We start from the raw sequence: 16,762 nt of genomic DNA, 5'->3' as shown, positions 1-16,762 counted from the left end.
ACTAACTCTGTTAATTAAACCTGATAAATAAACAAAATCTCTGCTGGTTGTCTTTAGTATATATAATCATATAGCCCAACTCTACTGTGTAATACCATGGAGGCATTTTGCTTTCTATTTTTTTCTTTCAAATAACTTAATCATGTTCATTGTTGCAGTAATCAGCTGACACTGCAACAGCAGAGATCCAACAAAGGCATATTTCCCAGAATCTCTTTAATTAAATACTTTGGCTTTCTGCAGGGTGACACTTTATAAAGAAAAACATGCATTTTCAGAATATAACATGTGATTGCTAAGAGCTTAAGGTTACTACTTGATATGTTGTATAGTGTACAAAAAAGATGATAAATTATAGTAGTTGTAATTTATTTAATCATATGTGATTAAAGAACAGTTTAAAAAAACAAGTACTGAATCATTTCAACTCCAGTCAGAGCACACATCTGTCATTTTACTCTCCCCAGCCCAAAATACCCGTTTGGTTAGTCCACAGATACCTTTGGAACTGAAATCTTGTATTTGAAGGTTTTCTCTCTGACTTTTTAGGCATTACTGTGACTGAATTTCATCAACTCTGCACACTTTATGTGCATAGCAATGACAGAACTGAAAAGGTTTTGGCTAACTTGAAGGATAAAAACTCAGCAACATTTACAGCAACAAACAGTTGTGATTCTCTGCTCATATGAAAAAAAAATCAAAAAAGACACAAGCAGAACAGACTAATATGAGCTACATGACATATTTCCATCCAGCCTGAAGGATACCTTCATATAACTGATTAGATGTATAGGTTATGTATAAAATATTGCTCAGTAGGCCCAAGTGGATGAGATAAGACTTGTATCTGTACCAGTTTTGTTTGAGTATCACTAGTAGTTTACATTCAAATTTGCATTTATTCATGTGGGAGACACTTTTATCCAAAGTGAGGTACAAATGAGGAACATGGAAAAGGATGTTAACCAACAGCTTTTACAGATATGGACATGATGAAACCAAATATCAGCCACATGTTTGTAACAGGAAAGGTGAGTCATATACAAGTACAAGTTGTTATCTGTTCAGAATAAGATTTAGATCAACAGGCAGCTAATGTGCGTCATTAAGAGAAAAATAAGTTAACAGCAATGTCCCGACATGTCAGTGACATGAGTCCATATATACACTTTTATCCAAAGTGAGGTACAAATGAGGTACATGGAAAAGTTCAACCCTACATGCTTTTCACACTTAAGCGACATAACTTAAGACAGGAGAAGATAATATGATGAAAATGAACCTATAGAGTAGCTGATGATGTTTTTTGTTGTTGTTTTTTTAAATTATGTTGATGTTTACATTTATATGTATTAGCCATAGCTTATATTTTTAACAACTGATATAAGAAATATAAATTATAATAAATTACATACAAAAAGTCATTTGTCAAATGAAAGAACTTAAAACTAAAACATTTCATACTGTTTACAACCTAAACAGGATATAAAAACAACAACATAAGAAATATCAAGTGTCACTTCTTCCTACCATCACCCAGCAGGTTTTCACTCCTGTAATATGTTGTGAAACACTTCATTTTTGTAACAGGAAAGGTGAGTCATATCTTACAAGTACAACTTGTCATCTGTGACTGAATTTCATCAACTCTGCACACTTTATGTGCATTGCAATGACAGAACTGAAAAGGTTTCGGCTAACTTGAAGGATAAAAACTCATTTACAGCAACAAACAGTCCTGATTGTCTGCTTGTACGAAGAAAAAAATCTAAAAAGCCACAAGCAGAACAGACTAATATGAGCTACATGACATATTTCCATCCATCCTGAAGGATACCTTCATATAACTGATTAGATGTATAGGTTAAAAGGTTATGGAGTGAGTTATCCTATGACCAGCTTCTGTAATATTACACTGTATAAAATATTGCTCAGTAGACCAAAGTGGATGAGATAAGACTTGTATCTGTACCAGTTTTGTTTGAGTATCTTTTGTAGTTTATGTTCAGATTTGCATTTATTCATGTGGGAGACACTTTTATCCAAAGTGAGGTACAAATGAGGAACATGGAAAAGTTCAACCCTACATGCTTTTCACAGTCTGTATAGTGAAAAATAGGAAATTGCTGCAGTGACTGAGTGTCAGCTTAACAAGATCTGCAAAACTTTGAGGGTGTTAACCAACAGCTTTTACAGATATGGACATGATGAAACCAAATATCAACTTCATATTAATAACAGGAAAGGTGAGTCATATCTTACAAGTACAAGTTGTTATCTGTTCAGAATAAGATTTAGATCAACAGGCAGCTAATGTTTTATTAATTATCATTTTTTTGTATTACCCCCACATGTTCAAGTACTTGAAGTATTTGAAGTAAGCAAAAAAAGGGGAAGAGGTCAGATGTGCAATAATTTCTCTTGAAACTGCTGTACAGGGGCTTTTAAGAAGCAGATAACAATCTGCGGTCACTGATACATTTAACACATCATAGTGGTGGAACAGCAGCACGTAACCAGGAAGCTTTGTGGTATTTTACTATTTAGCATGAATACAATTTTAAGCAGGAACTTCTTGAACATGTTTATATTTTCCTGTTAGTCCTGCTGTATTTCCCTACTTTAATGATCATTATTATTTGTAGTAGTAGTAGTAGTAATGATAGCAGTAGTAGTACTCCTGCTGCTTTTCATTATGTGTTCACAGTACTTTTATTTGTGAGTTGAGTTTTCATGATCAGGTTTTGCGTTCCTCTCCATGCCTCCATGTTTTCTCCAGTTCCATTTTGTGCATTGTCGGCATGTTTGTGTGAAACTTTGGGAACCTGGTAATAATGGAAATAATGGTTTTGGTAGGAACAGAGATTAGTAGATGCTAACAAACCTGCTGCCTTTTGTTATCACAAACAACAGGTTGCACCGTTCTACAGCGACTACATCTTTGACTACAATGACACCCTGTATGACTACGTGTTTGAAGAGTTTGTCTTTCTATAAAATGATTTTCCAACATTACACGTGATTACGTGGACTGTGATCTCGATAGGTTTTCCATTGACCTTACTGGCTATCTACACACTGTATTCACTGGTACGTAAAGAATTATCAAGTTTTCCAGTATGTAGAGATACAATAGCCCTGAGAGGAATTTAACTAATTTAACTAATACATTTATAACAAATCAAATGATACATCTGAAGCTGAAAAAATGACACTCCTGACATTAACATTCAATAATAAGCTGTTTATTCTGACTGAATTAACATCATTACATTAAGTCTTTAACCTTCCTTATTTAGTGTCCGCAGGTCAAATTTGACCCATGTTTGAATTCATTAACAAGCCCTGAAAAAAACACTAATTATCATCCAGTAAAATGTTGTATCTGCTGAGTGACTTATTATTCATCAATAACCATAATATATATATACTTACTTTGATATTTTATGTACCTTAGACCACCTTTAACTTACAATGTACAAATCATTTTTAGTTTAAAATAGGCACAACGTATCTATTTTATCGCTTATGATGAACAGAATAGGCAAATAAGACCATGAGATGATCTGATAAACAAAATAATTCTGTGTGTGAGAAATGCAGTGCATCCATGTATATCTGGGGGACAGCGGACACGTGTGTATGTGTGTGTGTGTGTGTGTGTGTGTGTGTGTGTGTGTGTGTGTGTGTGTGTGTGTGTGTGTGTGTGCGCGTCTATGGGGTGTGAGTGAAAGACAGAGTGGATTAATAGTATTTTATCAACTTTCTTAATTTACAAAATCACTTCAAATCAATCTTTAGCAGAGCTACAGAGGTGTCCCAACCTGTTAGGAGTTTCAGAGGACATATATGTTTTATGAAAGCTTGATGTGAATAAACGTACTGAAACTTTGATTACACTATACAGATATTGTGAATGTGAAAACAGAGTAAAACATGAACACAATCATGTCCCCTTGGCTGGATAATGAAACTTAACTTCATTACAACAAGTCAAATATCCTGGAAAGACATTTTGAATTATCTACATTGCCTGCAGACACAAACTTTTATGCAGTTGAAATTTAACTCATTAGATGAATTAAGTTGTGCAAATTAACCTGTTAAACTAAACTAAACTACAAAAGGAAATAAATTGGGGGTGTCTCTGATTTAACAGTAGGGAATCCCCCGATAACAAATATAAACAATATTACTGATATCAATTGACTCCTCATACCTATACTATTTCAATTGACTAATTTACTACAGTTATGATTTTAATCCATGTGAGTATCTTTGTTTGCAGTCTATACAGGCTGAATGGCAAGTCTATATATCTATGCAAGAAAACTACAACATGCCATCATATTTATACTTTGTGGCTCTGAGTGTCGTAAAACAACAACGTCACACTTTCCCCTAAGAGTCCCCCTCCTTACTGACAGTAATAGTAGGACACTTCATAAATGAGTCTCAGGTCTGAATCTGAGGTAGAGGTATTTTACAGCACAATTCCTGGGAGTCATTCTGAGTAGTTTGATTAATCGGGCTCATATCTCAGTTGCTCATGACATATTATTTGTTTGTTTATTTGGATCTCTTTTAGCTCAGTGCTAATTTTCTCAGAGTTACTGACTAACTTCTTTAGTGAAATAATGTTTGTTTGGATGTTGTAAACAGATTCACCAGTTGTTCTGCTGTTGTGGCCTATTTCTAACATTGTGACACTAACAAGAGGAAGGTATCATATAAATACATCTCACTTGAATATTTAAATGTCACTGTTTTACCTGAAATTTCTATTGAGAAGGATATTGATTTGACACTGATGGTATCAATTTGATAAGTGACATATTCTTGTGATTATCATCTTGATCTGAATGTAAATATTTTATCCACATACTTTAGTATCTATTTCTGTTTCAAACTTTGAACCCTGTTGATAAGTTATGTGATTAATCACTGTGATGCCGACTAAAAGTGGAACATAGGGACTAATGGTAATGCTTTACTTTATAGGTTCTTTAATTTCATACAAATTTCTGGATATTTTCAGAGTGATTTGCAGGTATTTAACGGTTAATTTTTAGAACATTTTACAGAGAGGGTGGTGAAATTTGGAACAAATTATAGGACAAAACAGAAAAAGTGTGATATTACTTCAGTAGGTAAGTCATATGTGAGTGCATTTTGTAAGCACAATGCATCTTTTTGCTCAAAATAAATGTGTGGACACACTGGATTTTGGCCTCCATCACTTACATTGAAAACACATTTGAAGGGGGTCTTTCAATAGCCAGTATGAATAGGATAAATGATTACAGCGAGGAAAACCTCTTTGACTGTTCATATGGACATCTGACTGATGTTTTAAGACTGACTTAAAAAATTGTGAACTGCTTTTGATGCTTAAACATAACCACACGGACTCAGTATGAGAACCTAGGTCCCATCCGTCCACCCCAACCTCCTCACTCTGACTTTACTGTGATGTACTGTATTAATGCATCGCTTCTTTCATTTCGAAAAACATTACCTTTGAATATAACCCAGTTTGACACCTCCACGTATCTCTTTCATTGCTGATGTTGTTTCACACCCAACTGTTTGTTAGCTAACTTGTTTTTCCATTTACATTCAGTATGTTTGTTATTTTTCTCTTGTCTTGTCACATTCACTCAGCCACTTTTGGACAGAGAGAAAGACAGCTTTAAAATGCAGCTTACATACAAGCTGTCTCTCATGTCTCTCTCTCAAGCTATGCTTATAAATATATATTATATATTATATATAAATATATATTATATTTTTATATTTGCTTATAAATATACACTTTATATTTATGATATTCATCTGAGTGAGTACAGTTTGCATAATGAGTACTTTTACTTTGATGTTTTCTACATCTTACTTCCAATACTTATGTACTTTTACTTAAGTAAGATTTTGAATGCATAACTTTTACTTTTAAGGGAAGATTTTTTTCATCGTGGTATTGTAACTTTTACTTCAGTACTTCTCCCACGACTGGTGGTTTTAGGAAAAGTATTATGGTCTGTGACCACCAGAGGATGCTTTTGCCCCTTTCATAGCCCTGTCTTCCTGTGTATTGTAAGCAGTAAGCTACATGATGTGCATCCTACACTATGCTGTTTTATTCATCTTTGATTGATTATATGTATATACAGTAGGCTTATTTACCTATATGTAGATTTTTTTATGAGTGAATTCATGTGTAGAGGGGTAAAACACTGAGAACTGCTCATACTTGTTATCAAGGTTTACACAGAAAAAAGGACAATGCAGAATGGAGGCTGAATTATATTTATTGAGTAATACAAATATTTCTATTAGATTGTCCATAATAAGAATAGATCTGAGGCTTCACTACCTTTGACAGATATCATCTCCCATATGGTCTAGTGGTTAGGATTCCTGGTTTTCATCCAGGCAGTCAGGTTCTACAACTTCTCCACTGAGAGTTAAATTAAAGCAGTTGTCAATAACAAAATAGAAATGTGTATGTGTGAGTACACGGCTGATGGTTCTGCCTAGTGCCTGGTATCCGATTATAGATTGTACCAAAATGTGCATATTGTCAACAGTAAGAAAAAGAAAAATGTCCATTACCCTATGTGAGAGAATAAAAATACAAATAAATATTGGTCAATATTTCTTTAACAAAATTAAATAAGAATCTATAATATTTTTAGAACTATACTATATAATATATAATATTTACCTTATTGTAAGCACTTATATTCATTGGTATGTAACTCTCCAATTTTTGTATTTTTTTAATATTATACACCATTATTCCTTTTAAAGGGGTGTCTAACTTTGTTGTAATATTCATACTGACTCCTCCTCCAGACTTGGCTCCTGAGAAGGAAAGGCTGAATCAGGCTGGACTGTCTGCGCAGGCGGTGCAGACCATCCAGGCAGTGAGAGCAGGATCTACCATGCTTGCTACAAGACAAAGTGCGTGGGATTCCAACACAAGAAAAGGAGACTGGATCCCTGACATGTGCATTTCTACAATATGTGGTGTAAAAGCGGCTGTATAATGCCACTGTTGAAGTGTAAGCAGCAGCTGTTTCCTCCTGTCATGAGGGTTTTGGCGCTAGACCTGTCTTCGCCCACCCCCTCATCAAACATTTCTTGCAGGGGTTTAGGAGACAAAGGGCCCAATTTTAACGATCTAAAACGCACAGTTTGAAGCGCATGGCGCAAGTGCATTTAGAATGTTGTTGTGGGAAAATCTTCAGATGGGCCAATAAATCTTCAGGTCACTCACAACTTGGCATTAAACCCAAAGCTTATAAGAGAAAGACTGAAATAAATACACTGGAAGCTGGTAGAGTTCAATGTGAATAATTTTTCTCTGCATAAAGAGCAATGCAAAGCAAACTGAGGCCTCAATCCCTGGGTAAAGAACCTAATGCAAAATCATAAAACATTAAATTATATACCTCTCATAACCCCTCCTAATGTGGAGCTTATTTTCTAAACTCCATCTCACTTGACCTTGATACTTTGGTAATAATCCAGACCTGATTCATCTAAAAGAAATGGTGTCTCAAACTTCTCTAACATGTATCCATTGTACCTGGCATTTTCCACATTTCTCACAATAGACATGGCCTAGCAGCCTTCAATCATTGCTCTCAGAAAATGAAAATGTGACATTACCGATCATCCCCTTCCCAATTCTCCTGGGAACCGTCTCTTATTGACATAAATGTTATCTTGGCACAGTTACTAACATGTTGCACAGTTACTAGCATAACTGATTGTTGGTTACATCTGTCTCCACCACAGTGTGTCCCAATCCACCTTTGCTATTTTAGTGGCAGAAAAATGGTCGATGCACCAGGCGGATGATTCAAAGGGGTTGTCCAAAGTGCATGCAATAAACCAGTCAGAGTGTTATCTCCCATTTCCTTTAGGAGCCAGGTGCACTTTCACCTTGGTGGATTGCTTTTATGATGGTGCATTTACCAAGTAGTGAGAAGGAGCGTTTCTCTGCAGAGGAAATGGATCTGCTCGTACACAAAGTGAAAGCGCATGATCCATAACGAGCACACTTGCCCTTGCTGCTCCTGAACCCTCCCGTGGCCCCAAACCACCAGTTTAAGATCCTGTTCATTAATTTGTTGCAAATTTTTGTTTTATTGTTTTTTGAAAAGGTTTATTTTTTTAATTACAGCTTTGGTTTATTTAAAATCGTTTTGTTCAGTCATGCCTAACGGCGAGGACCCTATTGTTTTTCGTGTGTTTGTTTGTTTGTTTGTTTCTTTCTTTCTTTCTTTCTTTCTTTCTTTCTTTCTTTCTTATACCCTAAATTCGACCCCCTAAACATGCTCAAAAACTCACCAAATTTAGCACGCACATCAGGTCTGGTGAAAAATTTGATAAAATGTAAAAATTAACCCTTAAAGTGCCAAAATGTGCTCTCTAGCGCCACCTATGTAACAAAATGTAGGAATGTCGTAGAGAGATCAGACCAAAACTCAATTATTCGTCTCATCAAGACCTACAAATCATATGCTGACACCCCTGACCTAAATCAGGAAGTCCGCAATCAGCCTTTCAAAATAAGACTTTGCCCCAATTTTGGACACCGAACAAACGCTATCTCCTCTGAGGGCGTTAATGGTATCGGCTTCAAACTTTGATACATGACTTATGACACTGTGCTGAAAAAAAGTTGCTGAAAACTTTGTAATAACTCGAAAGCTTTGGATTTAATAAGCCCTGAAAGCTGCAGTGCCACATCACACCTTACAATGTAAACCAATGGGGAGGCAATCTATGGGTTTGAACTATGTGTCAAACAGAGGCTTCTGACATTTAATCTATAAGTCTGACCACTTTCAAACCTGTATCAATGGAGTCACCACGAAATTTCCTATTGAAAAAGGTTTTTAATGTAAGATTTGGCCAAAGTAATGGGACTTATGAGTCTAAAACTATGTGGAAGCAGTAAATGTTCAAAAAGGTGTGGGCACTCTCCATTCAAATCAAACTTTGAACAGGTCATGTGGGTTAAAAGTCTTTCCTTTTCTAAAAATAGACTTGATGAAAATTAGGAAAATAATTTGTTTTACACACAAACTCATCAAGAGTTTTCAATTCACTAATTGAAATTCAAGTGAATGGGCCCAAAACTTGCTTAAAAATGTTGAAGCTATGACTGGTAAAACAATGTGCAGACTATTTTTTGCATTCAAAAACAAATTCTCTATGTTATTCATAAGGCATTATGTCATTATAGTCTATCAAAATTGGACTTAAAAATATTGGATTTTTAATACATTTAAAAGTGTGATTGTATATTTATACAAACCTTTTAGAGGAAAAGATGAACTCCTTTGACTTTAAAAGTCAAAACCACATACCTACAAAAGTGAAACCTATAGATAAGAGTGGGAAATACTCATTGAATATAACCTCATACTTCAACAGTGATGGAAGAAGTACTATTTTGCTTACCTACAGTACATAAATGAAGCAATAAAATTATTTAACAATAAAATACATACCTTAATTCAATATTTCACTGCATTTGTTAGTGATACGCTTTAATCCATGGAGAGAGGACTTTTAAGTTTAACCTAAATGTCAAAAGTTCTTTTAAATAACAGTGTGAAATTATTGATGTATTACCATGAAAGCAGTGTTTAAAGGTTGTAGCTGCTCAAAGTGAAGATTAGACCTTTACTGTTACAGCAATGAGTCTTATTGTTGCTGTTGAGTGAAAATCTCACATGTCCAACTTTGGATATCACCCTTATTTTTTCCATTGTCACATTTCACTTTTGGGGGAACTCAAAATTCATAGTTGAAATGGTGCAATTTTATTACATCATCAACAGCTGGTGTGACAGTAGTTCTTAACAGAAAACTCACGCCCATATGTACATTGAAATAGTTATAGGTCTCTATAATTGTTCCTCCTGTTCACACTTGGCCTGAAATACTGTCAGACTTAAATGTAATTGATGGGAGTCAAATACTCAGTCCTTTTTTTGAGAAAAATCAATTGTTAAATTCAACTTACTAAACTTGCTTAAATGACTTACTAAAATGAAGGTTCAATAGCCTAAGTTAGATAAAATCAAGCGAGTACCCTTCACATTTGCAGCTTTTTCAATATGAAATTGCTAAAATAAAGAACTTCAAAACACAAGACAAAACAGACCCAAAATAATAGAAGAAAATGTATACAACACAAGTTACCCTTCCATTATGTTTTAGACATGGACTTTCAGAACTGTATATTAATTTTGTGGTTGGTGGAGAGAAGCTGTGTTGCCTCACTCTGAAAACTGAATATGTGACCTTTTTACCAGTAATCCGCGCAGGACTCATTCTTCTGAAACAAGCTTTAATTTCCTCTTTGGTTTAGTGAGAGGAAGTCACATTTCACAACACACCCTGCAAAGCTCTGAGAAACTCAGGCACAAAGAGGAAATCTATAGAGAAACAGAAGAAGCAAAGCAATCATTTTTATAGATATTATTAATGTATTTGTTTGAAGATTCCTTCACCCTGTAATTTTCCACAACGTGAGGGCTTGCTGTATGTTTGATTTGTATAGTCTTAATAAGTACAAGCTCCTCCCTACATGTTACATCCTGTGCTGTTTCTGTGTTATGGGTGTATAAATAGGTAGTGGTCTGTCTGCACTAAGATGATGAGTAAAGCTTTAGCTCAGTAGTCAGCGCAGTCGTCTATGACCTGGGAGATTCCAGCTCAAGACCCGGTGTGAGGACCTCCTTCGTAAGTTAGTTTATTCATGAAGACTTATTGTAACACTTTAATTTTCTAAAATTAAAAGCGTAATAGAAACAAAAACAGGATTTTTAAGTCTCTTTCCACTTTTATTCGAATACAGATACAAATTCAAATTCTGAGTCTACAGTTAAGCAGCTCTGTGGGGCTGCACTTTACAACACTAAGTGAGAAGTAAGGTATCTGGTGTGAATTCAGTTGAAATTTACAACATCTTAAAATGTAATGCTGGTATTTTTTTAATTACCAAAGAGATTATAGACCAAAAATATTTTTTGTGCACTTACCAACTGATTAAAAATGAAAATACACAGAGTTGCCAGTTTACTTTTACTATGGCCCGAATAGTCTGCAATTAGTACAGATCAATTTTATATGAATGAATGAATGAAATTAATGAAATTTTTATTATTGTGTCATGCATACAACTGTATGCCCAGCCTGCATGGGCCTACAAGACACCATGAATTCCAACAAGCCAATACAACATATTTATTATAAAAAGAAGAAAACATCATTAAATAGTACCGACCTTCTAATTACAGGCTGGTTTCTTTCTAAATCCATTCTGCTCATCGACAAGATACTGTCCCATTTCTAAATGTTGTGTGAGCCTGTTGTTCAGTAAATTAGAATACATTTTGTAAACTGTACTAAGGAGGCTAATGTCCCTATAATTAAGGGATATCCTGGGGTCATTTTTCAATGACATTGGAACAGGCTTAATAATGGACTTGTACGATACTTTCGGGATTATACCATGTTCAAAGCATGTCTTGAAAATATAAAAGAGGATCTCTAAGAGACGTGGAGATTTCAAAGCTTCATTTGGGATACCTTCAAGTCCGGATGCCTTTTTCGGTTTTGCTTTATCTGCATCCTTCACCACAATTGACACGTCAGGATCGGATTTATTAGCGAGTTTGGGGCTAGTTGTCCGTATTCTTTCTTAAAGCGAATCCAGCTGCGATTTTAAGACACCAATTTCCAGATCAATACTTTCCCTTAATTCTTTAACTGATGTCTTGAGCTCAGCTTTCATAGTTTTTTCCAATGAACCATGCATGCTATCCACTTTGCTGCAATTTTATATGTTGTTTATAAGGCATTATATCATTATAGTCTATTAAAATTGGATTTAAAAATGTTGGATTTTCCATACATTTGAAAGTGTGATTGTATATTTATACAAACCTTTTATAGGAAATGATGAACTCCTCTGACTTTAAAAGTCAAAACTACATCCCTTCAGAAGTGAAACTTAAAGATAAGAGTGATACTTACTGAATATAACTTCATACTTCAACAGCAGTGGAAAAAATGCTATTTTAGTATGTATATGAAACAATAAAACATATACCTTAATTCAATATTTCACTGCATTTGTTAATAATAATTTTTAAACCATGGAGAGAGGACTGTTAAAGTTAATTTAAATGTCAAAAGTTCTTCTAAATAATAGTCGCGTGAAATTGTTGATGTGTTAATATGTAAGCAGTATTTAAAGGTTGTAGCTGCTCAAAGTGAAGATTTGGCCTTTACTGTTACAGATTTTACAGCAATGACTCTTATAGTTGCTGATGAGTGAAAATCTCACATGTCCAACTTTGGAGATCACCCTTATTTTTCCCGTTGTCAGATTTCACTTTGGGGAAACTCAAAATTATGTTAAAATGGTGCAATTTCATCACATCAAACAGCTGGTGTGACAGTAGTTCTTAGCAGAAACCTATAAGCCTGTATGTACATTGAAACAGTTATTGTTCTCTGTAATTGTTCCTCCTGTTCATACTTGCCCTGAAATACTGTCAGACTTAAATGTAAGTGATGGGAGCCAAATACTCTGTTTTGGGGAAAAAAATGCATTGTTAAATTTAACTTAGGCTAAAATGAAGGTTTAATAGCCTGAGTCAGACCTTTGTGTACCCTCCACATTTGAAGCTTTTTTGATATGAAATTCCTAAAATAAAGAACTTCAAAACATAAGACAAAACAGACCAAAATAATAGAAGAAAATGTAACTCTAGTTACCCTTCCATTATATTTTAGACATGGACTTCAGAACTGTTTATTGGTTTTGTGGTTGGTGGAGAGAAGCTGTGGTGTCTCACTCTGAAAACTGAATATGTGACAATAAATGCACATTATAATTCCACCATGCACGTATTGTCACGTACTTACCACTAGTTCTTCTCAAACAAGCTCTCATTTCCACTGTGGTTTAGTCACACAGGAAGTCACACTTAATAACACGTTCTGCAAAGCTCTGAGACTCGGACACAAAGAAGAAATGTAGAGAAACAGAGGACGCAAAGCAATAATCTTTATACACATTATTACTGTATTTGTTTTCCACAAAGTGAAGACTTACTGTATCTTTGAATTGAATAATCTTAATAAGTACAAATCTTTCTTTTCAATTCTCAGACTGAATGTTTCATCCATTATCTTACTTCTCTTATTACAGTCATGGAGAGGTAATTTCAATGAAACATACTGGAGTAACACATGGATGTGTGTAAATGTTCTGGAAAGAAAAAAAAAAACTTTTTTATGTAAACACAATGAATGGGATAAGATTTTAAAAAATCACATGAATGTAATACTGACATCAAAACTAATACTAAATTATAAAAAATGATTAATAATTCAACAAGAAAGGTTGATTATTCTACAGTTAACAGCTTCACAACACCAAGTCAGGTTTCCAGTGTGAATTCGGTTGAAATTTAGAACATTTCAAAAAGGTAATGCTGCTATTCTTTTAATTACCAAAGTGATTATAGATCGAAAATATTTTTTGTGCATTTACCAACTGATTAAAAATTAAAACACACAGAGTTGCCAGTTTACTGTAACAATGGCCAGATTAGCCTTGTAGGAGTGTTAAAGAACAAGCGATTTTCCTCCTACAGCCTGTTAGTTAGTACAGATCAATTTTATATGTTTGGTGTCATTGACTAATTGAATATTATACTGTTCAGTAGCTTTAACTTGTGTAAAGCCTAATCAGTCATGAAAATAATTTTTAGTTGCAGCCCTGAAGAAATATTATTAGGAGATAATGTAACAAAGACACCTTTTTTGTGGCTATAATATACACTGTATTTGTGTGAACATTTAGTGATGTCACTTAACAATGTTATGTAGATATTAAAAAACTTCCATAACTTGATCTCTCATACAACAGGTTTCACTCTGAAGAAGAAGAAGATTTCTACAACAACACCTCACAGATGGAAAGCAATGATTACAGCAATGTCACATCCCACAATAATTCCACTGACAACTCCTATTATGGTAGACCACATATTATGTATGTGATGATATGCGTAATCATTAGTATCGGCCTTCCTTTGTCTCTAGTGGCCATCTACTCTCTTTATTCCCAGGTGAGTACTTTATGACTAAGATTTATTAATTTTAGGTCATGTGTCTGTCATACAGTCTGTCTGTGAAGAATCTTCATCCTGCTTGGGGGCTGGAAGGAAGTCTTGTAATGACCTAAAATTTTAAGCTAATTGGACCCTAAACACATGCAGTTAACATGTGTAGCTCCATTCCAACCTTTTCTTGAGGTGAGGTTAACAGCATCATTAACTTGTAGAGAAGAAATTGCCGTCAGGTTTATCAGAACAATTTGTACAGCATTATTTGAGCTCATCATTTTGGGTTTTCATTAAAACAAAATTTGTACAGACATTCATTTGGTTGATCCCCTGACTTTTCCTTTAGTGCCATCATCAGGTCAAAAAGTCCAATACTTTGGTTTATAACCAAATACCAGCTAAACTAATGGTAATGTGATCTGCCTCAGCTGTATTTTGTGTTCAGTGTTAATAAATAGATTTTACATGAGCCTGGACCCTCCCATAGAGACATTGGCCAATGCATGAATGAAACTTGTATTTTTGCAATTTCTAAACGAAAACACCAGAAAATTGAACAAGAAACAATGTTTCCAGCTGCTTTGTTTATTTCTACCATTGTCTTCTTGCAGGTGCAAAATAACAATGTTGCTCCAATCTACATCATCAACCTCCTCATCTCTGACATCATTCAGCTCTGCTGCATGATCGTTGAAGTGGCAAAACCTATGAACTGGAAGATCTATAAAATCTATTATATAAATATTTACTACTATAGCGTGCTGGCCAGTGTTGGCTTCATGGTCTGTGTCGCCCTGGAAAGGTAGCTATCTGTCTATCCTGTATGTTTTTAGCTACTTCCATGTGTATGACCATTATATTACCATATAAATCTGAAGCTCCTCAAAGTCAGGAATATTCTGTATCTGATGATAGACTGTGTATCTTGTGTTTCAGGTATTTGGTCATCGCATGGCCACTGTGGTACCGCTTCAGTAGAACTATCAAGAACTCTCTTGTAGTCTGTGTCGTGATCTGGATCCTTCCTCTTGTTCATGTCCTTGTTTTATATTCTCCTCGTGATTATAGGATCAAAATCACCATTTTCTCCATCTTCCTCATCGTTCCTTTCCCATTGCTCATATTCTTCCTGGGTGGGACCCTCAAATCGCTGTCTGCTGCCACCTCGGTCTCCTCTGATGAAAAACGACGAATTGTGGGAATGTTGGTCCTGGTGCTGCTCATCTACACACTGCTGTTTCTACCCAACATCATCTGGTTTCTGGTAGAAGAAGCCAGATATAATTATACCTTCACCAACCTTAGTTTCATGCTTCTTAGGTCCAGTCCTCTTGCAGACTTGATTCTGTATGTTTTCATGAGGAAAGGGGTCATAGACAAGCTTTTGGCCTCTCTGTGTTGTTGCAGAATGGACAGTGATGATAACAGCAGATCATCAGCATGAAAGACAACAACATGTACACAGTCAGCTCCATGCAGGCAGAGAAAGAGGGAGAAAGAAAAGGGAGAAAACAGATGTTAACTGTAATGTGTCTGAATGTTAACTAAAATGCACTTAAACTAGCAAACAAGAAATAAATAAAGTGTTTGCTATGACAACAAAGACCATCAGAAGTAGATAAAAAAAATCATTGTTTTGATTATGTTGTGAGAGAAGTGGTTAGTGGGAACAAGTTTTTATTTGTTTTTTAGCTGGAAGTTGATATCTATCATTATTATCCTTTGAAGCGGACATAACATGCTTTTTGTGTTTTTCTGTCATTTATATTCATAATTTAAATCTGCCAAGGGGCAGCTTCCTGGAGCTGGCCAATCAGAACAGAGTGGGCTCAGTGGGAGACAGGAGCTAAAATGGCCTGTTTCACACAGAGGCTGAACTGAGGGGCTGCATAAAGGGCCAGTACAAGATAAATAAGTTTTTTAATCAGTTATTTTTTGAAATGTAAGTCATGCGAAAATATTCCATTAGAAGCCCAGAATAAAAATATAGACCTGCAAAGTTCATGTTATGTCCCCTTTATGTGCATTGCAATGACGGAACTGAAAAGGTTTTGGCTAACCTGGAGGATAAAAACTCATTTACAGCAACAAACAGTCCTGATTCTCTGCTCATATGAAAAAAAAACCCAACAACAACTAAAAAGCCACAAGCAGAACAGACTAATATGAGCTACATGACATATTTCCATCCAGCCTGAAGGATACCGTCATATAACTGATTAGATGTATAGGTTAAAAGCTTATGGAGTGAGTTGTCCTATGACCAGCCTGTGCAATATTACACAGTATAAAATATTGCTCAGTAGGTCCAAGTGGATGAGATAAGACTTGTATCTGTACCAGTTTTGTTTGAATATCTCTTGCAGTTTATGTTCAGATTTGCATTTATTCATGTGGGAGACACTTTTATCCAAAGTGAGGTACAAATGAGGTACATGGAAAAGTTCACCCCTACATGCTTTTCACAGTCTGTACAGTGAGAAGGTGAAAAACAGGAAACTGCTGCAGTGACTGAGTGACAGCTTCACAAGCTCTGCAAAACTTTGAGGGTGTTAACCAACAGCTTTTACAGATATATACATGATGAAACC

General features: G+C 35.2%; 1 protein-coding gene across 1 annotated transcript; it reads left to right on the top strand.

Moving 5' to 3' along the window:
- Nucleotides 1-14,105: 14,105 nt before the first annotated feature.
- LOC122997377 (G-protein coupled receptor 4-like) lies at nucleotides 14,106-15,641 on the top strand. The gene is made up of 3 exons (XM_044373463.1): nucleotides 14,106-14,174; nucleotides 14,783-14,973; nucleotides 15,108-15,641. Exons 1-3 carry the CDS (start codon nucleotides 14,106-14,108, stop codon nucleotides 15,613-15,615), a joined length of 768 nt encoding a protein of 255 aa, XP_044229398.1. The 3' UTR covers nucleotides 15,616-15,641.
- The last annotated feature ends 1,121 nt before the right edge of the window (nucleotides 15,642-16,762 follow it).

The sequence above is a fragment of the Thunnus albacares genome, chromosome 14, assembly GCF_914725855.1.
Source record: "Thunnus albacares chromosome 14, fThuAlb1.1, whole genome shotgun sequence".
NCBI lineage: Eukaryota > Metazoa > Chordata > Actinopteri > Scombriformes > Scombridae > Thunnus > Thunnus albacares.
The sequence above is the reverse complement of the archived record's forward strand: the minus strand, read 5'-3'. Positions and strand labels throughout refer to the sequence as shown.